Source organism: Haliotis rubra, unplaced genomic scaffold, assembly GCF_003918875.1.
Source record: "Haliotis rubra isolate DU_JTF1 unplaced genomic scaffold, ASM391887v1 Scf550, whole genome shotgun sequence".
Lineage (NCBI taxonomy): Eukaryota > Metazoa > Mollusca > Gastropoda > Lepetellida > Haliotidae > Haliotis > Haliotis rubra.
Window position 1 is genome coordinate 305,154 of NW_025767247.1, and position 27,027 is coordinate 332,180.

At 41.9% G+C, this 27,027-nt stretch overlaps 1 protein-coding gene across 1 annotated transcript; it reads left to right on the forward strand.

Moving 5' to 3' along the window:
* Positions 1-1,638: 1,638 nt before the first annotated feature.
* On the forward strand, positions 1,639-26,980 carry LOC124253756 (cytochrome P450 2B4-like). Its single transcript, XM_046687580.1, has 8 exons — positions 1,639-2,011; positions 3,266-3,491; positions 5,135-5,264; positions 12,906-13,056; positions 21,301-21,434; positions 21,906-22,002; positions 26,153-26,359; positions 26,802-26,980. Exons 1-8 carry the CDS (start codon positions 1,639-1,641, stop codon positions 26,978-26,980), a joined length of 1,497 nt encoding a protein of 498 aa, XP_046543536.1.
* The last annotated feature ends 47 nt before the right edge of the window (positions 26,981-27,027 follow it).

Below are 27,027 nucleotides of genomic sequence, written 5' to 3' on the forward strand. Positions count from 1 at the left end.
ATATTGTAAAGATAATGTTATGCGGCGTTGGGTAAGAGATGGCTCATCGACCTCGACGTAGAGACTGTCAACAGGAGAGGTTCTAAAAGTTCCAAGACAAAGTCTTAGACTTTGGTGGTGGACAAACTCAAGAATTGAAAGCGTCGTGTTAGATGGAGAGTGTCGTGTTAGATGGAGTGCGTTGTGTTAGATATAGAGTGTCATGTAAGGTGGAGAGCGTTGTGTTAGATATAGAGGGTCATGTAAGGTGGAGAGCGTTGTGTTAGATAGAGAGTGGCATGTAAGATGGAGAGCGTTGTGTTAGATAGAGAGTGGCATGTAAGATGGAGAGCGTTGTGTTAGATAGAGCGCGTTGTGTTAGATGGAGGGTGTCATGTAAGATGGAGATCGTTGTGTTAGATTTGGAGCGTTGTGTTAGATGGAGGGTGTTGTGTTAGATGGAGGGAGTTGTGTTAGATGGAGAGTGTTGTGTTAGATGGAGAGTGTTGTGTTAGATGGAGGGTGTCATGTAAGATGGAGAGCGTTGTGTTAGATATAGAGTGTCATGTAAGATGGAGAGCGTTGTGTTAGATAGAGTGTCATGTAAGATGGAGAGCGTTGTGTTAGATGGAGGGTGTTGTGTTAGATGGAGAGCGTTGTGTTAGATAGAGAGCGTCATGTAAGATGGAGAGCGTTGTGTTAGATAGAGAGTATCATGTAAGATGGAGAGCGTTGTGTTAGATAGAGAGCATTGTGTTAGATAGAGAGTGTCATGTAAGATGGAGAGCGTTGTGTTAGATAGAGAGCGTTGTGTTAGATAGAGAGTGTCATGTAAGATGGAGAGCGTTGTGTTAGATGAAGGGTGTTGTGTTAGATAGAGAGCGTTGTGTTAGATGGAGGGTGTTGTGTTAGATGGAGGGTGTTGTGTTAGATGGAGAGCTATGTGTTAGATGGAGAGCGTTGTGTTAGATGGAGGGTGTTGTCTAAGATGGAGGGTGTTGTGTTAGATGGAGAGCGTTGTGTTAGATGGAGAGCGTTGTGTTAGATGGAGAGCGTTGTGTTAGATGGAGAGCGTTGTGTTAGATGGAGGGTGTTGTGTTAGATGGAGAGCGTTGTGTTAAATGGAGGGTGTTGTGTTAGATGGAGGGTGTTAGATAGAGAGTTTCATGTTAGATGGAGGGTGTCGTGTTAGATGAAGGGTGTCGTGTTAGATGGAGAGCGTTGTGTTAGATAGCGGGTCGTGTTAGATACAAAGAGTCATGTTAGATAGATAGAGCTTCGAGTTAGAGAGAGAAAGAGTCGTGTGAAGTAGAGAGCGTTTTGTCAGACTATATTTTTATATGGATTGGCTACAGGTAACATCTCTTTTGCATTCTAACGAGAGGGGGTGGGATATTATACACAGGTCGGGTGCACACTGGGACCAGGATTGGCCATGTGACGGAACACCGCTGTTTTCACGTGACTTCACGTTTATGAAGCCCTGCATGAGCTCACAATGTAATTGCTAACTGTTGCAGAGTTATTGTTCCTGTCCTTGATTATATTAACACGAGGAGATGAAACAAGCTGCTGACCCTAGACACAATTAACTCTTCAATAGAACACACAAACAGTGACTTGACTCCCCTGTGTGCGTGGCAGTGTGTACATACAGACATGGACCTGCTGCAGGTTCACTTGACTGTCGACAGTTGCGGGGCCAACATGGATGTCGTAATGCTTGTTGTCTTGCTTGTACTCGCCGTCTGCCTGCTGTACACTCATGTATCTAAAGGCAAGCGGCGGCTGCCTCCTGGGCCGTATGCCATCCCGTGTATTGGCAATGTGATTCAGCTGCTGCTCAATCGGGAGAACCTGCAGCCGTTGTTCGAGCGTCTTCACCGACAGCACGGAAACGTGTTCCGCCTCCACCTGGGCAATAAGCTGCTGGTTGTAGTCAAGGGCTTCGACGCCAACCACGAGGCGTTGGTACAGAGAGGGCTAGTGATGACCGGAAAGCCGGCTTTGTTTCCTCAACAGAGCAACACAGGTGAAATACAGACTTTGTTAATCTTATTTCAGTAATGTCACTATCAACAAGTCAACACATATATAAACCTGTTGTCACACGTATGTTGTTGACATCACTCTTATTGTTTTGACAAATATGTGGCTAAGTAGCTTCATATACATCGGAGCGCTGTTACAAATAAAGCGTTGTCACACAGACCTCCGTCTGATATATATCAGTGTGGTCACTCATACCCTAGTGTGGTTACTCATACCCTAGTGTGGTCTCTCATACCCTAGTGTGGTCTCTCAAACCCTAGTGGGGTCTCTCATACCCTAGTGTGGTCTCGCAAACCCTAGTGGGGTCTCTCATACCCTAGTGTGGTCACTCATACCTAAGTGTGGTCACTAATATCACATTGTCGTCACTGATATACAAGACTGGTCACTTATATCCTATTGTCGTCACTGATATCATAGTGTCGTCACTGATATCCAAGAGTCGTCACTGATATCCTATATCTTCACTGATATCCTAGTATAGACGCTGATATCCTAGTGTCGTCACTGATATCCTAGTATAGACACTGATATATATGTGGCGTCACTGATATCCTAGTATAGACACTGATATCCTAGTGTGGTCACTGATATCGTAGTGTCTATTGAGGAGGAGTGTATTTTATGTGCAGGTATGATATTATGCGTTTATAGTCTATGCAGGTCTGTATATGATGTGCAGGTGTGATATCATGTGCTTATACTCTATGCAGGTGTGTATATGATGTGCAGGTGTGATATTATCTGTTTATACTCTATACTGGTGTGTATATGATTTGCAGGTGTAATATTATGTGTTTATACTCTATGCAGGTGTGTTAATGATGTGCAGGTGTGATATCATGTGCTTATACTCTATGCAGGTGTGTATATGATGTGCAGGTGTGATATGATGTGCTTATACTCTATGCAGGTGTGTATATGATGTGCAGATGTGATATAATGTGCTTATACTCTATGCAGGTGTGTATATGATGTGCAGGTGTGATATTATCTGTTTATACTCTATACTGGTGTGTATATGATTTGCAGGTGTAATATTATGTGTTTATACTCTGTGGTGGTGTGTATATGATGTGTAGGTGTGATATTATGTGTCTATACACTATGCAGGTGTGTATATGATGTGCAGATGTGATATTATGTGTTTATACTCTGTGTGCTGGTGTATATATGATGTATAGGTGTAATATTATGTGTTTAAACTCTATGCAGGTGTATATATTATATGCAGGTGTGATATTCAGTCATGGAACCCCTTGGAGAAATGGGAGGAGACTCATTCTTCGAGGACTCCGAGACTTTGGAGTGGGAAAATCATTACTTGACACGAACATGACGGAGGAAATGAATCACATCCTGGAGTATCTCTCCGCCAACGAAGGGAGCCCCATTTGTCTACGCACGTTCATCCGGCAGGCGTCACTCAACGTAACAAGCAGCTTGGTGTTCGGACACAGGTACGACAGAAACCCACGTAGCACGTGTTCTTGTATAGAACACTTCTGATGTATGTAAACTGAAACGTGTTAGTTTGAAGAAAACCTCTAATAGATGTAAGTTGACATGTGTTAGTTTGTAGAAAACTTCTGTTAGATGTAAGTTGACACGTGTTAGTTTGAAGAAAACCTCTGTTAGATGAAAGTTGACATGTGTTAGTTTGAAGAAAACCTCTGTTAGATGTAAGTTGACATGTGTTAGTCTGTAGAAAACCTCTGTTAGATGTAAGTTGACATGTGTTATGTGTAGAACACCTCTGATAGATGTAAGTTGAAACATGTTAGTTTGTAGAAAACCTCTGTTAGATGTAAGTTGAAACGTGTTATGTGTAGAACACCTCTGTTAGATGTAAGTTGACACGTGTTAGTTTGTAGAAAACCTCTGTTAGATGTAAGTTGACATGTGTTAGTTTGAAGAAAGCCTCTGTTAGATGGAAGTTGACATGTGTTAGTTTGAAGAAAACCTCTGTTAGGTGTAAGTTGACACGTGTTAGTTTGAAGAAAACCTCTGTTAGATGTAAGTTGACACGTGTTAGTTTGAAGAAAACCTCTGTTAGATGTAAGTTGACATGTGTTAGTTTGAAGAAAACCTCTGTTAGATGTAAGTTGACATGTGTTAGTTTGAAGAAAACCTCTGTTAGATGAAAGTTGACACGTGTTAGTTTGTAGAAAACCTCTGTTAGATGTAAGTTGACATGTGTTAGTTTGAAGAAAACCTCTGTTAGATGTAAGTTGACACGTGTTATGTGGAGAACACCTCTGTTAGATGTAAGTTGAAACGTGTTAGTTTGTAGAAAACCTCTGTTAGATGTAAGTTGAAACGTGTTATGTGTAGAACACCTCTGTTAGATGTAAGTTGACATGTGTTAGTTTGTAGAAAGTCTCTGTTAGGTGTAAGTTGACATGTGTTAGTTTGAAGAAAGCCTCTGTTAGATGTAAGTTGACACGTGTTAGTTTGAAGAAAACCTCTGTTAGATGTAAGTTGACATGTGTTAGTTTGTAGAACACCTCTGATAGATGTAAGTTGACACGTGTTATGTGTAGAACACCTCTGATAGATGTAAGTTGACACGTGTTATGTATAGAACACCTCTGTTAGATGGAAGTTGACACGTGTTATGTGTAGAAAACCTCTGTTAGATGTAAGTTGACACGTGTTAGTTTGCAAAAAAAAACCTCTGTTAGATGTAAGTTGACATGTGTTAGTTTGTAGAACACCTCTGATAGATGCAAGTTGACACGTGTTAATTTGTAGAACACCTTGAATGGATGTAGGTTGACATGTGTTAGTTTGTAGAACATCTCTGATAGATGAAAGTTGACACGTGTTAATTTGTAGAACACCTCGAATGGATGTAGGTTGACACGTGTTAGTTTGGAGAACACCTCTGATAGATGTAAGTTGACATGTTTTAGTGTGTGGAACACTTCTAATAATAGTGTAAGTTGACACGTGTTAGTTTCTAATTAGTTTCCTCTCTCATCAAGAAGCGTAATGGAAACCTTTGTTTGGCACATAAACTCGAAACTTGGGTTCACGGAGTGAGAGCTGTGACAATGACTGGACATCCTCCACCATCCTCATCAACAGTGTCTGGTTGCAGGTTCGACTACAAAGACGACAAGTTCAAGTCTATGTTGGACCTACTAGTACAGATGTTTGCATTTGCTGAAAACTGGAAACTCCCGTTTATGACGTTTCTGGGTTTGCGCCATCTGCCTTCCGTCAGAGAGGTGAGTGAGTGAGTGAGTTAGGGTTACCGCCATCTGCGATCCGTCAGAGAGGTGAGTGAGAGTTAAACCCATGCTTGTCTCCCGTGATGATTCGGGGGTAGAATTGGTCTTCAGTAACCAATGCTTGTCTCCCGTGAAGATCCGGGGTAGAATTGGACTTCAGTAACCAATGCTTGTCTCCCGTGAAGATCCGGGGTAGAATTGGTCTTCAGTAACCAATGCTTGTCTCCCGTGAAGGTCCGGGGTAGAATTGGACTTCAGTAACCAATGCTTGTCTCCCGTGAAGATCCGGGGTAGAATTGGTCTTCAGTAACCAATGCTTGTCTCCCGTGAAGATCCGGTGTAGAACTGGTCTTCAGTAACCAATGCTTGTCTCCCGTGAAGATGTCTCCCGTAACCAATGCTTGAAGATCCGGGGTAGAATTGGTCTTCAGTAACCAATGCTTGTCTCCCGTGAAGATCCGGGGTAGAATTGGTCTTCAGTAACCAATGCTTGTCTCCCGTGAAGATCCTTGGTAGAATTGGTCTTCAGTAACCCGTGCTTAGGGCTTTCCTCCTACAGAGTTGCGACCTGTTACTTGAGGAATCTGTGATTGTAGGATCGAATCACGATTCGCCCAAATAAGCTTCTGGGTGAGTCAGCACCATGCAAATCCTGACACCAGCCTCGGTACCCGTGAAGACTCGGGTTATATGGTTTCAGTAACACAGGCTTGTTGTAAGAGGCGACTAACGGGAGCCACTCGTCAGGCTCGCTGACTTGGTTGACACATGTCATCGTATCCCAATTGCGTAGGTCGATGCTCTTGCTGTTGATCACTGGTTTGTCTGGTCCACACTCAATTATTTACAGCCCTCTGGAATAGCTGGAATATTGCTGAGTGCGGCGTAAAACTGAATTCACTCACTTTATTAGAAAGGCTTCCAGACGGATGGACACGTTTTTATGCGACTCGGCGGTGTTCTGATGACGTCAACGCTCACTTGAAGAGCATTCAGGACGCTCAGCCTGCATTCGAGGTACATTCGAGCTGTATCCAAATGCAATTGAAATATTCCGATACATTTGAGGAATATTCCATTTGAATTCCAGCAGAAATCGAAACACATTCCGACTCATTAGAGGCGCATTCGGGACATTCTGACATGATTTGAAGTGGCTTGCCTTTTCCTTTCCTCCCTCGAATACGTTCAGAATACTTAAAATGCAGTTAGATTGCACTTCAAATGCCCTTCGATATTTTTCCACTTCCAATGTACGTCGAAATTTTGAACATGTTCATAACATTAACGCATGTTACAAGAACTGACCCGAATAGTTGGAATGCATTCGGAATGCAGTAAGAGGTTTTAGAATGCAGTTCGAATTTCCAGGAATCTCAAGGAGTTTCATTCCGACAGCATTCCGTCTCATTCCACCTCAAGTGTGAAGGGAGTATTACGTTTGTGCTTGAATATTACAAGACAGTTAAACATGGATGACTGTTCTGTTTGCCCTGTTGGCGCTGCACGCTATCTGGATGATATCTTTAATTGTACAGTGTGACAAGGATGACTGTTCTGTTCGCCCTGTTGACGCTGCACGCTATCTGGATGATATCTTTAATTGTACAGTGTGACAAGGATGACCGTTCTGTTTGTCCGGCTGACGCTGCACGCTATCTGGATGATATCTTTAATTGTACAGTGTGACAAGGATGACCGTTCTGTTTGTCCGGCTGACGCTGCACGCTATCTGGGTGATATCTTTAATTGTACAGTGTGACAAGGATGACTGTTCTGTTTGTCCGGCTGACGCTGCACGCTATCTGGGTGATATCTTTAATTGTACAGTGTGACAAGGATGACTGTTCTGTTTGTCCGGCTGACACTGCACGCTATCTGGGTGATATCTTTAATTGTACAGTGTGACAAGTATGACTGTTCTGTTTGTCCGGCTGACGCTGCACGCTATCTGGGTGATATCTTTAATTGTACAGTGTGACAAGGATGACCGTTCTGTTTGTCCGGCTGACGCTGCACGCTATCTGGGTGATATCTTTAATTGTACAGTGTGACAAGGATGACTGTTCTGTTTGTCCGGCTGACGCTGCACGCTATCTGGGTGATATCTTTAATTGTACAGTGTGACAAGGATGACCGTTCTGTTTTTCCGGCTGACGCTGCACGCTATCTGGATGATATCTTTAATTGTACAGTGTGACAAGGATGACTGTTCTGTTTGTCCGGCTGACGCTGCACGCTATCTGGGTGATATCTTTAATTGTACAGTGTGACAAGGATGACTGTTCTGTTTGTCCGGCTGACGCTGCACGCTATCTGGGTGATATCTTTAATTGTACAGTGTGACAAGGATGACTGTTCTGTTTGTCCGGCTGACGCTGCACGCTATCTGGGTGATATCTTTAATTGTACAATGTGACATGGATGACTGTTCTGTTCGTCCTACGTCTATATACTAGCCACATAAAGAAACTGCATTGTCAAAATATTATCCCAGTCGGAATAATTTCGGAATAATTTCAATTGAAAAGTCAATCACAATGATGTCACGAGTCCACAAGCGGGACAGAGGTCAAACGACCATGTCACAAGCTCAATAACGGGTATGTCCAGCATCGGCATTGAGAACAGCAGTGCATCGACGACACATAGAGCCTATCAAACGTGCAAGGAAGGCTTGTGGGATGTCACGTCGGAATCTCTCAAGTTCTGTTGCAAGGTGAAAGACGTTATCTGGCGGATGAGGAAGACGGCGTAGACGTCGATCCATCTCGTCCCAAACATGCTCTATCGGGGAGAGATCCGGTGAATTTACAGGCCAAAGCAGTAAGTCAACGTTGTGGTGTTGCAAGATATCCATAGCAACCCTTGCCGTATGAGGGCGGGCATTGTGCATAACGTTCTCCCACGCGTCTATAGGCACGTTGACGTCCATCACTATGGGAAATGTTAAATCTGGTCTCATCTGTAAAAACAACATTTCTCCACCACAACAAGGGTCTGCGGACATGATTTCGGCACCACATTCGACGAGCTTGTCGATGACGTGTCAGGATAGGCCATATGGCAGGACGTCGTGGTCTGATCCCGTGATGACGTAAACGTTGTCGAAGTTCTTTGGGGTAGATACGACGAAGTCCTGGGATGGTTCGGGCAGTCATCACTGCAGTCTGAAACCTGTGGCGAAGATGGGTCCCCCTTATCCGTGTGTCCTGTCTTGGCGTTGTTACACGTGGACATCCAGAACGTGGCCGATCGATGACATCATTTGTGTTCTGGTAGCGTCTCACCAGTGCAGAAATAATGTTCCGGTGGCAGTGGAAATATGCAGCCACTTGTCGTTGAGACATTCCCCCACGGACCACCCCAATGGCCTCATGACGTTGTGCAGACGTGATCCTTGGCATGGTTTGTGTTTCAATAACCGTTTAATTATTTGAGCGATCGCAAGGACAGGGGTTGACCTTTCCAAAGTGACAGTATTGTGTGGCATTCATTTGCTCTGTTTCTCTTTCCCGGAATGCACGTGCAACAACGTATGGCACGTCTCAAGGACGAACCCACTGACGTGAACGTGGCACGTTCATGCATGTTGGATACATGTCACTAAACTCTGAGTTGAAATCCTTATGTGTCTAGACAGGTTTGATCAATTTAGATTTTAAATTTTTGTATGCACAGTTTCTTTATGTGCCTAGTATATATCAATATGTGTGTGTGAGTGTGTGTGTGTGAGTGAGTGTGAGTGAGTGAATTTGAATCGCACAAGTGTATACATGCGACCCACAATTCACAACGATATAACACTACTGTGACTGGAAGGACAGAATCAACGATATAACACTACTGTGACTGGAAGGACAGAATCAACGATATAACACTATTGTGACTGGAAGGACAGAATCAACCATATAACACTACTGTGACTGGAAGGACAGAATCAACGATATAACACTATTGTGACTGGAAGGACAGAATCAACCATATAACACTACTGTGACTGGAAGGACAGAATCAACGATATAACACTACTGTGACTGGAAGGACAGAATCAACGATATAACACTATTGTGACTGGAAGGACAGAATCAACGATATAACACTACTGTGACTGGAAGGACAGAATCAACGATATAACACTACTGTGACTGGAAGGACAGAATCAACGATAACCACTGCTAATGCAACCAATCATCTGGCGAGTTCTCATTCGAATATACGACCACAGGCACTCCACGTTCTAACATGAATTCACAGAGAGGACATCTAAAGCTGGATCGCTAGTTCCAACATGAATTCACAGAGAAGGCATTTAAAGCGCGACCGCTAGTTCTGACAACAATTAACAAAACTGCTTTTGAAAACATCTCTTGCAAATTCTTTTCTGTGTGTTGCGCACAGTGAAAAATCGCGTATTTGAGAAAATATGACATCATAGTAATGCTGCAAAAGTTTTGTCTTTTTTACCCTAATACACACAGAGTACCATCCCACGTTTGTAGATCTGTGGAAGATTTTGAGAATCATCTTAAATAAAATGGTAAGTTTGTCAACAAGGTAACAGCCTACAAGCAATGTCCACTGAATACCTGGGCCTGGACTGATAGTAGAACATGGACTGATAGTAGAACATGGACTGACAGTAGAACATGGACTGACAGTAGAACATGGACTGATAGTAGAACATGGACTGACAGTAGAACATGGACTGATAGTAGAACATGGACTGATAGTAGAACATGGACTGATAGTAGAACATGGACTGATAGTAGAACATGGACTGATAGTAGAACATGGACTGATAGTAGAACATGGACTGGGTATTTGTAAAGAGACGGTTCCAGGAACGCTACTTGTGGAAAACATTTCATCTATTTCTGTCCACCCTGACTGTCCTTGATTCTCCCAACCTCTCGCATATGTGACATCGGAATTAAAATTAATTCTTTGAGAGTAGCGACGAAGTACTCCAGTAAACCACTGTTTCTGTCTACACCTGGTAGATCAGTGACGGGTTACCCGAAGTACTCCAGTAAACCACTGTTTCTGTCTACACCTGGTAGATCAGTGACAGGTTACCGAAGTACTCCAGTAAACCATTGTTTCTGTCTACACCTGGTAGATCAGTGACGGGTTACCGAAGTACTCCAGTAAACCACTGTTTCTGTCTACACCTGGTAGATCAGTGACGGGTTACCGAAGTACTCCAGTAAACCATTGTTTCTCTGTCTAAACACCTGGTAGATCAGTGACGGGTTACCGAAGTACTCCAGTAAACCACTGTTTCTGTCTACACCTGGTAGATCAGCGACGGGTTACCGAAGTACTCCAGTAAACCACTGTTTCTGTCTACACCTGGTAGATCAGTGACGGGTTACCGAAGTACTCCAGTAAACCACTGTTTCTGTCTACACCCGGTAGATCAGTGACGGGTTACCGAAGTACTCCAGTAAACCACTGTTTCTGTCTACACCTGGTAGATCAGTGACGGGTTACCGAAGTACTCCAGTAAACCACTGTTTCTGTCTACACCTAGATCAGTGACGGGTAGATCAGTGACGGGTTACCTGGTAGAAGTACTCCAGTAAACCACTGTTTCTGTCTACACCTGGTAGATCAGTGACGGGTTACCGAAGTACTCCAGTAAACCACTGTTTCTGTCTACACCTGGTAGATCAGTGACGGGTTACCGAAGTACTCCAGTAAACCACTGTTTCTGTCTACACCTGGTAGATCAGTGACGGGTTACCGAAGTACTCCAGTAAACCACTGTTTCTGTCTACACCTGGTAGATCAGTGACGGGTTACCGAAGTACTCCAGTAAACCACTGTTTCTGTCTACACCTGGTAGATCAGTGACGGGTTACCGAAGTACTCCAGTAAACCACTGTTTCTGTCTACACCTGGTAGATCAGTGACGGGTTACCGAAGTACCCAGTAAACCACTGTTTCTGTCTACACCTGGTAGATCAGCGACGGGTTACCGAAGTTGTCCAGTAAACCTGTTTCTGTCTACACCTGGTAGATCAGTGACGGGTTACCGAAGTACTCCAGTAAACCACTGTTTCTGTCTACACCTGGTAGATCAGTGACGGGTTAGTACTCCAGTAAACCACTACACCTGGTAGATCAGTGAAACCACTCCAGTAAACCACTGTCTACACCTGGTAGATCAGTGACGGGTTACCGAAGTACTCCAGTAAACCACTGTTTCTGTCTACACCTGGTAGATCAGTGACGGGTTACCGAAGTACTCCAGTAAACCACTGTTTCTGTCTACACCTGGTAGATCAGTGACGGGTTACCGAAGTACTCCAGTAAACCACTGTTTCTGTCCAGTAGAAACCACTCCAGTAAACCACTGTTTCTGTCTACACCTGGTAGATCAGTGACGGGTTACCGAAGTACTCCAGTAAACCACTGTTTCTGTCTACACCTGGTAGATCAGTGACGGGTTACCGAAGTACTCCAGTAAACCACTGTTTCTGTCTACACCTGGTAGATCAGTGACGGGTTACCGAAGTACTCCAGTAAACCCAGTTTCTGTCTACACCTGTAGATCAGTGACGGGTTACCAGTACTCCAGTAAACCACTGTTTCTGTCTACACCTGGTAGATCAGTGACGGGTTACCGAAGTACTCCAGTAAACCACTGTTTCTGTCTACACCTGGTAGATCAGTGACGGTTACCGAAGTACTCCAGTAAACCACTGTTTCTGTCTACACCTGGTAGATCAGTGACGGGTTACCGAAGTACTCCAGTAAACCACTGTTTCTGTCTACACCTGGTAGATCAGTGACGGGTTACCGAAGTACTCCAGTAAACCACTGTTTCTGTCTACACCTGGTAGATCAGTGACGGGTTACCGAAGTACTCCAGTAAACCACTGTTTCTGTCTACACCTGGTAGATCAGTGACGGGTTACCGAAGTACTCCAGTAAACCATTGTTTCTGTCTACACCTGGTAGATCAGTGACGGGTTACCGAAGTACTCCAGTAAACCACTGTTTCTGTCTACACCTGGTAGATCAGTGACGGGTTACCGAAGTACTCCAGTAAACCACTGTTTCTGTCTACACCTGGTAGATCAGTGACGGGTTACCGAAGTACTCCAGTAAACCACTGTTTCTGTCTACACCTGGTAGATCAGTGACGGGTTACCGAAGTACTCCAGTAAACCATTGTTTCTGTCTACACCTGGTAGATCAGTGACGGGTTACCGAAGTACTCCAGTAAACCATTGTTTCTGTCTACACCTGGTAGATCAGTGACGGGTTACCGAAGTACTCCAGTAAACCATTGTTTCTGTCTACACCTGGTAGATCAGTGACGGGTTACCGAAGTACTCCAGTAAACCATTGTTTCTGTCTACACCTGGTAGATCAGTGACGGGTTACCGAAGTACTCCAGTAAACCACTGTTTCTGTCTACATCGGTATATATCCGGTAGATCAGGTCGATTTCGAAGTTTCTATTTCATCACAGTTTTAATAATTAAACTCTGCTGCCCAGGAAGCAGGTACTTCACTCCTATCTTCTATAGCGTAGTTGTGTTTGAAGTATGTCAGCTAGAAATGCTAATCAAGTACGTCAGTATGTTTTGTCCAAAGGCAGATTACTGGTTTTGTTTACTTCAGAACGTGATGCAGTTTTTGCGGGGATTCAGTAATGTGTTCGCTTTGGTCAAGGCTGACGTCAAGGCACGCGAGTCAACATTCGACCCATCGGATGTCCGAGATTTCCTTGACACGATTGTCATTCAGAAACAGGAGAATTCACTGCCTTATAGTAAGTGTGTCCCGGATTCTCATCATGTGTGTTTAACAGGTTGCTTATTGCAGGAGTCATGTAGGCCAACCTGCTCCGCTGTTGACATATGGTGTCAACTAGATATGTTGGCTGTTGGCATGTTGTCACCCAGATTTGTTTACTTTTGACATGCTGACAGTTGACATATAGTGTCAAAGCTATGTTTACAGTGATATTTAGTGTCACACAGATTTGTTTACTGTTCACGTGTAATGTCACATAGATATGGTTACAGTTGACATGTCCTGTCACACACATTTATTTACTGTTGACATATAGTGTCGCACAGGTTTGTTTACTGTTGCCATAAAGTGTCACACAGACATGTTTACAGTGACATGTAGTGTCATACAGTTATGTTTACCTTGACGTGTAGTGTCATACAGATTCCTGCTTGACATAATTTGTATGGAAATGCAAGAAGTTGTTTATCCATAAAGTTTTATATTGTACTTAGGGGAGTATGTTCTGTCATCATTTTTCAAGGGGTGTATGTTCTGTCGTCAGGTCTCTAGGGGAGTATGCTCTGTCGTCATGTTTCTAGGGGAGTATGTTCTGTCATCATTTTTCAAGCAGTGTATGTTCTGTCGTCAGGTCTCTAGGGGAGTATGTTCCGTCGTCATGTTTCTAGGGCAGTATGTTCCGTCGTCATGTTTCTAGGGGATTATGTTCTGTTGTCTGGTCTCTAGGGGAGTATGTCCTGTCGTCATGTTTCTAGGGGAGTATGTCCTGTCGTCATGTTTCTAGGGGAGTATGTTCTGTCGTCATGTTTCTACGGGACTATGTTCTGTCGTCTGGTCTATAGGGGAGTATGTTCCGTCATCATGTTTCTAGGTTAGTATGTTCTGACGTCATGTTTCTAGGGGGGTATGTTCTGTCGTCTGGTCTCTAGGGGAGTATGTTCTGTCATCATGTTTCTAGGGGAGTATGTTCTGTTGTCTGGTCTCTAGGGGAGTATGTTCTGTCGTCTGGTCTCTAGGGGTGTATGTTCTGTCATTATGTTTCTAGGGGTGTATGTTCCGTCGTAATGTTTCTAGGGGATTATGTTCTGTCGTCTGGTCTCTAGGGGAGTATGTCCTGTCGTCATGTCTCTAGGGGAGTATGTTCTGTCGTCATGTTTCTACGGGACTATGTTCTGTCGTCTGGTCTATAGGGGAGTATGTTCCGTCATCATGTTTCTAGGTTAGTATGTTCTGTCGTCATGTTTCTAGCGGGGTTTGTTCTGTCATCATGTTTCTAGGGGAGTATGTTCTGACGTCATGTTTCTAGGGGTGTATGGTCTGTTGTCATGTTTCTAGGGGAGTATGTTCTGTCGTCTGGTCTCTAGGGGAGTATGTTCTGTCATCATGTTTCTAGGGGTGTATGTTCTGTCGTCATGTTTCTAGGGGTGTATGTTCTGTCATTATGTTTCTAGGGGTGTATGTTCTGTCGTCATGTCTCTAGGGGAGTATGTTCTGTCATCATGTTTCTAGGGGTGTATGGTCTGTTGTCATGTTTCTAGGGGTGTATGGTCTGTTGTCATGTTTCTAGGTTAGTATGTTCTGTCATCATGTTTCTAGGGGGGTATGTTCTGTCATCATGTTTCTAGGGGAGTATGTTCTGACGTCATGTTTCTAGGGGAGTATGTTCTGTCTTCATGTTTCTAGATTAGTATGTTCTGTCGTCATGTTTCTAGGGGTGTATGTTCTGTCATTATGTCTCTTGGGTTGTATGGTCTGTCATCATGTTTCTAGGGGTGTATGGTCTGTCGTCATGTTTCTAGGGGAGTATGTCCTGTCGTCATGTTTCTAGGGGAGTATGTTCTGTCGTCAAGTTTCTACGGGACTATGTTCTGTCGTCTGGTCTATAGAGGAGTATGTTCTTACCGAAACTTGAGTTCGATCTAAACGGAGCTTTAGATGAGTTTGTCCATGTCATATTAGATTCAGCGGATTGTATTAAGAAAAAGACTAAGCCGTTTAAGCAAAACTATAAAACACCCTTAAGTGACGAGTGTAAATCTGCGCGACGAGACGCGCGCAAAGCACTTAGAAAGTTTTCGGTGTAGACGCTCGGAGAGCAACAGAAATTATTTTTGTAAAATGAGAAACAAATACAAAGCTTCATGTAGAAAATTCAAATCTAACCTGCGTAATCAAAGATTGAACAGATTGAATGATTCTATCCACAATCTGGCTATGTTCTGGAAACAAATTCGTTCATTTAGAAAGAGATCAAATCCTAACTGTAATATTGCAAAATGTGAATGGATGACACATTTCAAGACAGTTTTTTCTGATGATGCTGTTTTTCAAAGCGATGGTTATTCCTTCGATGATGATATTATCTCTTCGAATGACTATGACACTGTTGATCAAATGATTTTGGAAACACAAATTTCAGTAGATGAGCTAAAGAATGCTATAAAGAACTTAAAGAGCGGAAAAGCAGCTGGTCCCGACAATATTATTATCGAAATGATTAAATGTTCTCAATTCGAGTTAATGCCCGTCCTCCATAAGTGTTTTAATACTGTATTTGAAAGCGGTTCGTTTCCAGCAAGCTGGTCTTGTTCAATTATCATTCCTATACATAAAAAGGGGTCTCAAGACAATCCAGATAATTGCAGAGGCATATCTTTAATGAGTGTTATTGGGAAAATATTTACAACTGTTTTAAACAACAGAATCTCAAACTGGATTTCTCAAAATCTTAGAAACTTAATTCCTGAATGTCTGGCGACTTTTAGAAAAGATTATTCAACTACTGACCATATCTTTACACTATATGCAATAATACAAAAGTGTCTATCGCGTAATAAACACAAACTTTATGTAGCATTTGTTGACTTTAAGAAAGCTTGTGACTCTATGGATCGTTGTAAATTATGGCACTGCTTGCGAAAGTCTGGTTTACAAGGGAAAATGTATTCTTTTTTAAAATCTATGTACTTGAATATTAAATCATGTGTTCGTTGTGGTGATGATGTCACCGATTTTTTCGACTGTCCCATGGGAGTTCGGCAAGGGTGTATTTTAAGCCCTGTATTGTTTACCTTCTTTATAAGCGAACTGTATTATGACATTTCTAATTCAGGTAAACAATGTGTGCAAACGTTTCCAGATATGATTGAATTTTTTATGCCGATGCTCCTTTTTTGCCGATGATGTAATCTTAGTGTCAGATACTATAGTCGGTCTACAAAACCAACTGAATATTTTGGAACTTTATACAAATGAATGGAAATTACTTGTTAATTTTGAAAAAACAAACATATTTATCTTTAGAAGAGGGGGGCCTGTCGCCTCTAAAGAAAAATGGTTTTTGAGTGGCAAAAATTTATCTATTGTTAATCAGTATACTTATCTCGGACTATTGTTTTCCCATACCATGAACTTTAAAAAGAGTGTTATAAACCTGAAATCACGTGCTAAGAAGGCTCTTATTAATGTTATGTCAGTTTCCCAGAATTTTGGAATCTTAACCCTGAAAATATATTTTAAATTGTTTGATGCACAAATCCAACCGATTATGCTTTATGGGTCTGAAATTTGGGGGTTTCAACGTCATGAATGTCTAGAGAAACTACACCTTTTAGCATGTAAAAGATCTTTAGATGGAGCTCAAGCAGCACAACTTGTATGGTTTATGGAGAATGCGGTAGATATCCGATATATATACTGAACCGCAAAAGAAACGCAAGTTGATTTAGAAATATCAATATTTCTGAATCTGTGGAACAAACAATCTTAACACTACGAAAAAACAACAGACAAGTGATTGTTGAAGAAATGAGTCGTGGTCTCTGGTGAAAACAACACTCAAGTTTACTGTAAACGCATATGTTATCACTCCACCCTCACACACCAAAAATGTCACGAAACAGTGTGTCAATCAGTAGCGCGTGTGACCACCATTGGCTGGCAGCAATGCAGGCAGCACAACGACCTCTCATCGAGTCAACAAGTGTCTGAAAGAAGGCTTGGGGAATTTGATTCCATTCCCTGACCAATATTGCTTCCAAATCTCTAAGGTTTTGAGGTTGAGCAGCTGTCTGTATCCGTCTACCAATTTCATCCCACACATGCTCGATTGGTGCCATATCCGGGGACAGAGAGGGCCAGGGCAGTACAGCAATGTTGTTCCCTCAGAGGAAGTCCATAGAGACCCGTGCAGTGTGAGAACGAGCATTGTCCTGCTGGAACGTCTGGAGCTGAGGTTGGGCCTGGAAGAACGGTACAACGTGGTGTTGAAAGACCTGGTCTCTGTAGACTACAGCAGTCACACGTTGACAAAACACGTGTAAACGTGTTCTGTGGTGGTAGCTGAAGCCACCCCATACCATGAGTCTTCCACCTCCCCAGCGGTTAGCTTCCACAACACAACAGCTGGCGTAACGTTCATTACGTCGTCTCCATACACGTAATCGGCCATCGGCGTGGGACAAGTTGAATCTGGACTCATCAAAAAACAACACTTGTTGCCATTGTTGACGTCGCCAACGCTGGTGTTGTTGGGCCCACTGTAAATGATTTTGGCGGTGACGTTGCGTCAGAATCGGTCCGACGTAAGGACGGCGACATCTGATCCCTGCTGCCCTCAGACGACGACGAACAGTGTCTGCAGAGATGTGACGTTGTGGCCCTTGAATGGTTGCAGCTGTCTGTGTTGCTCGTTGCTGTCGGTTACGCAGATGAGTAACCCGGATGTGACGATCTTGCGCTGGCGTTGTTACCCTGGGACGTCCTGAACGTGGTCGGTCTGGAACATTACCGGTTTGACGATACCTTGCGGATAGTCTTGTGATTGTTGTCACGTGACATCTGAAGTGCCTGGCCACTTTAGTTGGTGTGGATCCGGTCTGCAACATTCCAACGGCGATTCATCGTTGCTGTTCAGTTAGACGTGGCATGTTTTCTCCGCGTTGTCACAGTCAATTTTGTATTCTATGGTGTTTTTTGAATGACCTGCCTTATAAAGCTTCAAACTGGAGTGAAATACACGCATTTTTGTGTGAAACACAAAAACTTCATGCAAAAAACACGAAAAACATGAAAATGATTGCGTTTGGGTGATATGGTCAAGAATCAGCGGCAACAACGGCAAAGCCATCTTCGAATGCCTGGTTCTATAATGGTATACTTTGTTGTCCTAAAAGGAATGCATTTGGAACGTATGTTTTGAAAATAGTAACTTGCGTTTCTTTTGCGGTTCAGTATATAAATTCACAAATCAGATGTTTAAAATATTGGTTAAAGATCCTTGTGATGCACGAACAAAGAATCCCCAAACTAGCTATAACATGCTTGTATATTTAGATGATAGGGGTAAGACAACATGCACGTCTCATATTAGAACTCTTTTATTTTCTCATGGCTTTGGATTTCTGTGGCTAAATCAAACAGTTGGTAATATGAATCATTTTCTTAAGCAATATCGAGAACAATCTGTTAGCATGTATTATCAAGAATGGCATTCCTGTCTAGACAATAGTTCAAGATACCAGTTGTTTAGATCACATAAGAGCTTAATCCAACCAGAACTATATATATCTGTATTGACATCTAGAAATATCAGACGCACACTTGTCAATTTTCGATAGGGCTTGTTAGGCTCATCAGTAAATAAGAGCAAACGATTTTCAATAGAGAGACGTTTAAGGATATGTCCATTATGTAACTCAGCTACAGAAGATGAAATTCACTTCGCTTTTGTATGCCCACATTATGCTGATTTAAGAAAAACATAAATTCCCAAATAATAACCTGTTAAAATATCCTTCATCTGCCTTTGCTTCCATTCTATCCTCCAAAAATGTAATACGTTATCTTGCCCTTTATGTAAAACATGCTGCTTTCCTTAGAAGCAACATCTTATCTGAACTGTAATTTCTTTGTGAAATATCTGTAACATATGCTGTATATATACTTGTATTACTTGTATATGGGCCGGAGGCCTTAAGTACAATTAATATCTTTGACTTGACTCGTCATGTTTCTAGGGGAGTTTGTTCTGTCGTCATATTTCTAAGGGAGGATGTTCTGTCGTCATGTCAACTGTACTACTTGACACATCCTACAGGCATGACAACAGAACATACTCCCCTAGAAACATGACGACAAACTGTACTACTTGACACATCCTAGAGCCATGACAACAGAACATACTCCCCTAGAAACATGAAGACAAACTGTAATACTTGACACATCCTAGAACCATGGCGACAAACTGTACTACTTGACACATCCTAGGGCCATGACAACAGAACGTACTCCCCTAGAAACATGGCGACAGAGGATACTCTCCTAGAAACATGACGACAGAGGATACTCTCCTAGAAACAAAATGTCCTACTTGACACATCCTAGAGGCATGACAACAGAACATACTCCCCTAGAAACATGACGACAAACTGTAGTACTTGACACATCCTAGAGGCATGACAACAGAACATACTCCCCTAGAAACATGGCGACAAACTGTACTACTTGACACATCTTAGAGCTATGACACCAGAACATACTCCCCTAGAAACATGACGACAAACTGTAGTACTTGACACATCCTAGAGCCATGACAACAGAACATACTCCCTTAGAAACATGGCGACAAACTGTACTACTTGACACATCTTAGAGCCATGACAACAGAACGTAATCCCCTAGAAACATGACGACAAACTGTAGTACTTGACACACCCTAGAGGCATGACAACGGAACATACTCCCCTAGAAACATGACGACAAACTGTACTACTTGGCACATCCTAGAAGCTTGAGGACAGACAATACTCCCTTAGAAACATGCCAACAAACTGTACTACTTGACACACCCTAGAGCCATGACGACAGAGCACACTCCCCCAGAAACATGACGACAAACTGTACTACTTGACACATCCTAGAACAATGACGACAAACTGTAATACTTGGCACAACCTTCAGGCATGAGGACAGACAATACTCCCCTAGAAACATGACGACAAACTGTACTACTTGACACATCCTAGAGGCATGACAAAAGAACATACTCCATTAGAAACATGACGACAAACTGTACTACTTGACACACCCTAGAGCCATGACGACAGAATATACTTCCCTAGAAACATGACGACAGAACAAACTTGTCATGCCTCAAAGATGTGTCAAGTAGTACAGTTTGTCGTCATGTTTCTAGGGGAGTATTGTCTGTCCTCATGCCTTTAGGATGTGTCAAGTAGTACAGTTTGACGTCATGTTTCTAGGGGATTATGTTCTGTTGTCATGGCTCTAGGATGTGTCAAGTAGTACAGTTTGACGTCATGTTTCTAGGGGATTATGTTCTGTTGTAATGGCTCTAGGATGTGCCAAGTAGTACAGTTTGTCTTCATGTTTGTAGGGAGTATGTTCTGTTGTCATGGCTCTAGGATGTGTCAAGTAGTACAGTTTGACGTCATGTTTCTAGGGGATTATGTTCTGTTGCCATGGCTCTAGGATGTGCCAAGTACTACAGTTTGTCTTCATGTTTGTAGGGAGTATGTTCTGTTGTCATGGCTCTAGGATGTGTCAAGTAGTACAGTTTGACGTCATGTTTCTAGGGGATTATGTTCTGTTGTCATGGCTCTAGGATGTGCCAAGTAGTACAGTTTGTCTTCATGTTTGTAGGGAGTATGTTCTGTTGTCATGGCTCTAGGATGTGCCAAGTAGTACAGTTTGTCTTCATGTTTGTAGGGAGTATGTTCTGTTGTCATGGCTCTAGGATGTGTCAAGTAGTACAGTTTGTCGTCATGTTTCTAGGGGATTATGTTCTGTTGTCATGGCTCTAGGATGTGCCAAGTAGTACAGTTTGTCTTCATGTTTGTAGGGAGTATGTTCTGTTGTCATGGCTCTAGGATGTGCCAAGTAGTACAGTTTGCCTTCATGTTTGTAGGGAGTATGTTCTGTTGTCATGGCTCTAGGATGTGTCAAGTAGTACAGTTTGTCGTCATGTTTCTAGGGGATTATGTTCTGTTGTCATGGCTCTAGGATGTGCCAAGTAGTACAGTTTGTCTTCATGTTTGTAGGGAGTATGTTCTGTTGTCATGCCTCTAGGATGTGTCAAGTAGTACAGTTTGTCGTCATGTTTCTAGGGGATTATGTTCTGTTGTCATGGCTCTAGGATGTGTCAAGTAGTACAGTTTGTCGCCATGTTTCTAGGGGAGTATTGTCTGTCCTCATGGCTCTAGGATGTGTCAAGTAGTACAGTTTGTCGTCATAATTCCAGGGGAGTCTGTTCCTATCCTAATGGACGTGTTGGTGGGATCTGTGGGGACATTCTCCGCCACCCTGGACTGGTTCCTTCTGTACATGGTGCGGAACCCTGATGAGCAGGATCGATGTCAGGAGGAGATTGATCAGGTGAGCGAGTTAATTATGAACCTGCAATGATTATAGCGCCATTTAACTGTACTGTTACATAAGTTGCATGACTGTCTACACAACCGTAACATACAGCGGAAACTGTCAAAACCAATAGCTGTCCAATCCGGCAAGTTGTAAATACCGACATAAAATATCAGTACATTTATAATCATGTACAAGCTCTGCAAAGCTTCAGATTGCTGGCTAGCGTCATGAAAAGCACATCATGATATCAAACAATTGAAAGTTAGTGGTGAGTGTCCGAGGGTCAATACTGATGACTTTCTAGTCGAAGATAACCGTGGGTAAACCAGCGACTGATAGGCCCTGATATACGACACAGTAATCATCTGCAGACCAAACCGAGGGTCGTGGGACAATACGCTCATAGTGCTTCTACATTCTGTCTTACAATCAATAACTTGTTTTGTAAGCTTCAGCTTGTTTAAATACACCTTCTATTTACAGATAATAGGGAGGGGTCGGCCCGTGAGACTGTCAGACCGAGCAAGTCTCCCCTATGTACAAGCCACGGTTGCCGAGGTGCAGAGACTGGGCAGTGTTGGTAGGTTAAAACATGTGGCGTGCACTTCACCAGTGGAGATGCAGAGGTCGTGCTTCCAGACAAGAAAATACAATGCACAGATATTGCTAAATACGTTATTGTCGTGTGGCTGTTGCTAGTTTACAGAAAGTCATTACACCAACTTCAACGAAAGTTTGGCTTTCATGCAATAAAATAAGAACTGAATTATTGAATACACAGTTAACACTTTAGGTGCACAACAGTTAACAATGCACTTTAGGTGCACAACAGTTAACAATGCACTTTAGGTGCACAACAGTTAACAATGCACTTTAGGTGCACAACAGTTAACAATGCACTTTAGGTGCACAACAGTTAACAATGCACTTTAGGTGCACAACAGTTAACAATGCACTTTAGGTACACAACAGTTAACAATGCACTTTAGGTGCACAACAGTTAACAATGCACTTTAGGTGCACAACAGTTAACAATGCACTTTAGGTGCACAACAGTTAACAATGCACTTTAGGTACACAACCGTTTCGTAGTTTCTTTCAAAACTGAGAGTTTTATCTTCATCATCTTCTTAATTGTCAATCATGTTAAAATAATTGCAGATTATGTCTTCTTTGCGAAAATTTCGCCTTCTACCTGCTGCCACACCGTCCTCCTAGTTCTAAGTTGTGTCTCCTACTGTACAACGAATAGACCGATCCAATCCCGGCCGATAAGCCCCGCCCACTTCGTTTTTGACGTTAGGGGGGACAACCACTGACAAATCACAATGGCGTCACCGCCGGCGAAACGTTACGTGATTGCGAACGTTGTTGATGAATTCTGCTTGTGATACTTTGGTATCCGTCGTTTGTGAATGTTATTTAAAGAGGCAAGTTATACGTATGTGATTTTTATTATATTATAGCTGGCAGATTGCAACTGGCGACTGAAAATGAGTTACATGCCCGATGAAAAATCGTCTCGACTAGCTGCCGAGACTGTAGGAAGAGTAATTTCTTTCGAATCAATTAATCTATCTGGCAATTCACCTCCCGTCACAGATATTAGCAGGGGAAGGGTAACTGAAATTTTGTTGTTTGAGTTTATAATTTTATAATTTTACTCGTGAACACAACCACATGTTCATGTTGCAGATCGTTTTGATATCTATAAATAGATTATCAACATTGCCTTTACTTATCCGTTGGCGTTGTTCAAATTTAGTTCAATAATCTGAAAACATGGGTTTCTGTCTTTTAATGAATTAAGAGAATGGTAAATTAAAAGCAGAAAATATTTCCCGTGTACTACTTCATGCACTTTATTTGTCTGTATATAATTTATGTAAACAAATCAATCATATTTGGAAATCTGGAAAACTAATTGGGCTTGTAAACAGTATGTTTCCATGGATGTATCTAGATCTGGACATACCCAGAAGCAAATATTCAACAGCTGATCTGCAGCAATTCTCAGTAAAGTTTCTCTCTTCAAAATCTGTACACCATGATAAAATGACACTGAATATAAGGAAATCATTTTTTTAATCATTTCCATTTTACTTTTCTATATGTACTTTGTTGTTTAATCCTAATTTACATACAAACTTCCACAATACTGGACTTCATGAACTGCCAGCGTTTATGTACATGTATGTCACAGTACCAGAACACACAAAAAATCCAAGATACAGTCTGCACCTGTACACTAGCTGAGCCATCTTCCAGAAATAGGAAAGATGTGATGCAAAATCTTGGAACAGAGGATCCACAGTTATCCGAACAATTAACTAGCATTGAAATAGAATTTTACACAAAATACAAATGTAGATCTATTGTTTTTTCATCAGAGATGTTTAACTGCTAACTACTAGTGTAAATAAGGTGCAAAGAATATATCCTATGTTCAAAGCTTTTTCTCAATACAATTACATATTGACATTATTGCTTCTTAATTAAACAATGATAATCTTTGTTTTATTAGATCTGAGACCATATCCCTAGAGGACATAACACTGATTTTGATCTATTTCCTTTTCTGAGATACTTACTGGTGTCATAAAAATTATAGTAAAGTTGATTTAAAATTTGTTAAAAGTCATAACAAAGGTTTAGGAAAACAGACATGAAAATATCCTGAAGCATTCACCTCCTACAAACCAGTGTGCAATTTAATATGAAGCTCATTTTCCAAATAACCATCAACAAACCTCTGAACAATTTGTCAAAATCCATCGTCTTAATAAACACTAGCTTTGGCTCAGTCTTCAAATATTGATAACCTCCTAAAAAACTGATGATTTATCAGAAGAATTACATCAAATATGGGTTAAATATATGTTTCAATATTTATTCCGTTACATGAAACGTCAACTGAGATTTTTGTAAGGTATTCTGTTCCAGGGCCTAGATTTTCGAAGCTCTTTTAGAGTTAAGATAGTCGTAAGTTAATGTTAATGCATGGCACTTCCGACTATCTTAGCGCTAAGAGAGCTTCGAAAATCTAGGCCCAGCAGGACTGGATAATGCATGACCAGGGTTTGACCAAAACGAAGCCTTTGCTTTTTCAAATTCTCTGGATGTTGAAATAACTTTAATGAGTTATGATACTAGCAATCACTTTCAGAATTATCTTATTAGTAAATGTAGTATTTAAAAATACATCTAAAAGCAGGAGCCAAGAAACTAAGTTAATACCAAGTGATTGTCCTGCCATGATATGTATGGTGTTTGTTTCCCTAGTTCTGCCTTAAAATCATAAGAATCTGATATGTCAATCAATTAAATAATTATTTATTATTGATTAGATTATTATTAATTTTATTACCCTTCCACGTTTACTAAAATTAGCAAGATTCTTAAAACATACCTTGCTATCATTTCCAGTGAATTAATCAAAATTACAGTTGTAATATTCCTAAAATGTACCAATATATGTGAATAATTTATGTGGTAACAAAACTTCAAATAATGTTCTCATAATTAAGATACACACTTTATTTCACTCCGTTCAATACTCCAGAAAGTCACTATTCTTCTCACATAGTTTTTCGTATTCGATCAACATGGAGGAAGGTAATTCAATTCAAAGTCCCATGCAACTCTTTATAAAAAAAGCTGAAATATTTAAAGCATGGTTTTATAGGCACTCATATGAATTAAGTCTGATACTTGGATATTGCATGATAGGCAACTGCTGACACTGACAATTTTTCCGTTTGAACAACAAATATTACTCCTCGAATATTTTGCTCTGTTAACAAGGTACTGTAGGCCTTCAGATTGTGCTTATGAAACTTAAAACATCCTAAAATGTGTGACAAATTGAAGAATATCTAAGAGCGAAGGGGACAATATCCGCCACATTGTTCTTTCATGTAACAAGTTTTGCTATTTCGGTTGACCTTTGACCGAAATGGAGATTTGTTTACATTGTGTCACGGCTTTCTCGCCTGTCTCATTTGAGCTTTATGGCGTACCAACTCAATGCCTAGTAGTGACTAAACACGTTAAGCAAAAACAATTTTGTAGTTACGAGAATTGTCCGTGTTTATAACACTTGCAAAGTCTTAAACTGCTATTTGTTGTCATCAATTGGTAATGATTTTGCACATGTGCAAAAGTGTGGAAATTCGTGCAAATTCTCATCAGCAGGCAGACGTAGGTTTCCTGAACGATGGTGCAGACATTTAACTGATCGTTAGGCCTATCGTGTTTCTTGATCCGCCTCCATTTTTATTGTCTTGACCGTAATGGTTTGTTAAAGGAACACATCAAATCGCAGCAATATGTAATAAATATAGCGTGTGTAAATAGCATAATTCGAAGCACATCGCTTCGGAGGTATCGTTTGACCCCGGAAATAAGTCCGACAAATCCACACAGCGCGCCCGGCCTGCTGATTGGCCAAATTTGACGCATGCGCCAGTTTTGATTGACAGACTGGATCAGTCTATTGATGTTAAGCAAATTATGATCAGATTTTCGGTATTTTGTAAAATCAGAATAGTTTTCACATCCTGAGCTCACATTTACAATTAATCTTTGATCTCTGGAGAACTGTAATCTGTCACCGCCTGACATTATATGTTGGATGATGCGAGAACATTGACCATTTGAAAACAGTAGAACAAAGCGTCACAATTCTCTTCTAAATTTGGCAACTTTAATTCACGATTCCTTGCTTTCAGTTTCCTTTACACTGCGGCAGAATCTAGAGGAGACGACTATCAACGGATATACAATTCCCAAAGATACGACGGTACTGTGTAACCTCCAGTCGTGTCACACAGACATCAAGTACTGGCCAGACCCTCAGATGTTCAGGCCAGAGCGATTCCTGGACTCAGAGGGGCGCTTCAACAGAAAACAGCCGGCATTTCTTCCCTTCTCAGCAGGTGGGGAATCCCCTTTCATAGAAAAAGTCGGCGGGTTCATTTACTAATGTTTACGTACAGGGGGAGAATAACACAGCTTTCATAGAAATGTTCTGAGGATACACACATGCATGCTTAAAGACAGGTGGGGAATCCTCTTTACAGCACAGCTTTCACGGACAAGGTCCAATGTAAGATAGTCTCCCTGTTATTCATACCATTGTCAGAACCTCGACATTACGTGTTGACCCATATAAGGAGTTTCACCAGTTCATCGACACATGTACACTTGTGTTGCTCTGCAGGTCCGCGTCAGTGTGTTGGGGAGATTCTGGCCAAGGACCAGCTCTTCATCTTTACTGTTACACTTGTGTTGCTCTGCAGGTCCGCGTCAGTGTGTTGGGGAGATTCTGGCCAAGGACCAGCTCTTCATCTTTACTGTTACACTTGTGTTGCTCTGCAGGTCCGCGTCAGTGTGTTGGGGAGATTCTGGCCAAGGACCAGCTCTTCATCTTTACTGTTACGCTACTGCAACACTTCAAATTCTCAAGGCCGGAAGGAGAGGTTTTGGACGACCAGCAGACTTTCATCTCGGCTCGATGTGCCAGGCCATTCAAGATCGTTGCAACCAAGAGACAGTAACCACCATGACCGACTGATGTATCCGATATTCACCTGGTGTTGGGGAT

What these genes read in the sequence shown, in the direction of transcription:
- LOC124253756 (XM_046687580.1), top strand. Translation starts at nt 1,639, where the DNA reads ATGGACCTGCTGCAGGTTCACTTGACTGTCGACAGTTGCGGGGCCAAC. An exon ending in AGCTTGGTGTTCGGACACAG is followed by an intron (nt 3,492 to 5,134) that starts GTACGACAGAAA and finishes GTCTGGTTGCAG; the next exon opens with GTTCGACTACAAAGACGACA. An exon ending in GTCAGGAGGAGATTGATCAG is followed by an intron (nt 21,435 to 21,905) that starts GTGAGCGAGTTA and finishes TTCTATTTACAG; the next exon opens with ATAATAGGGAGGGGTCGGCC.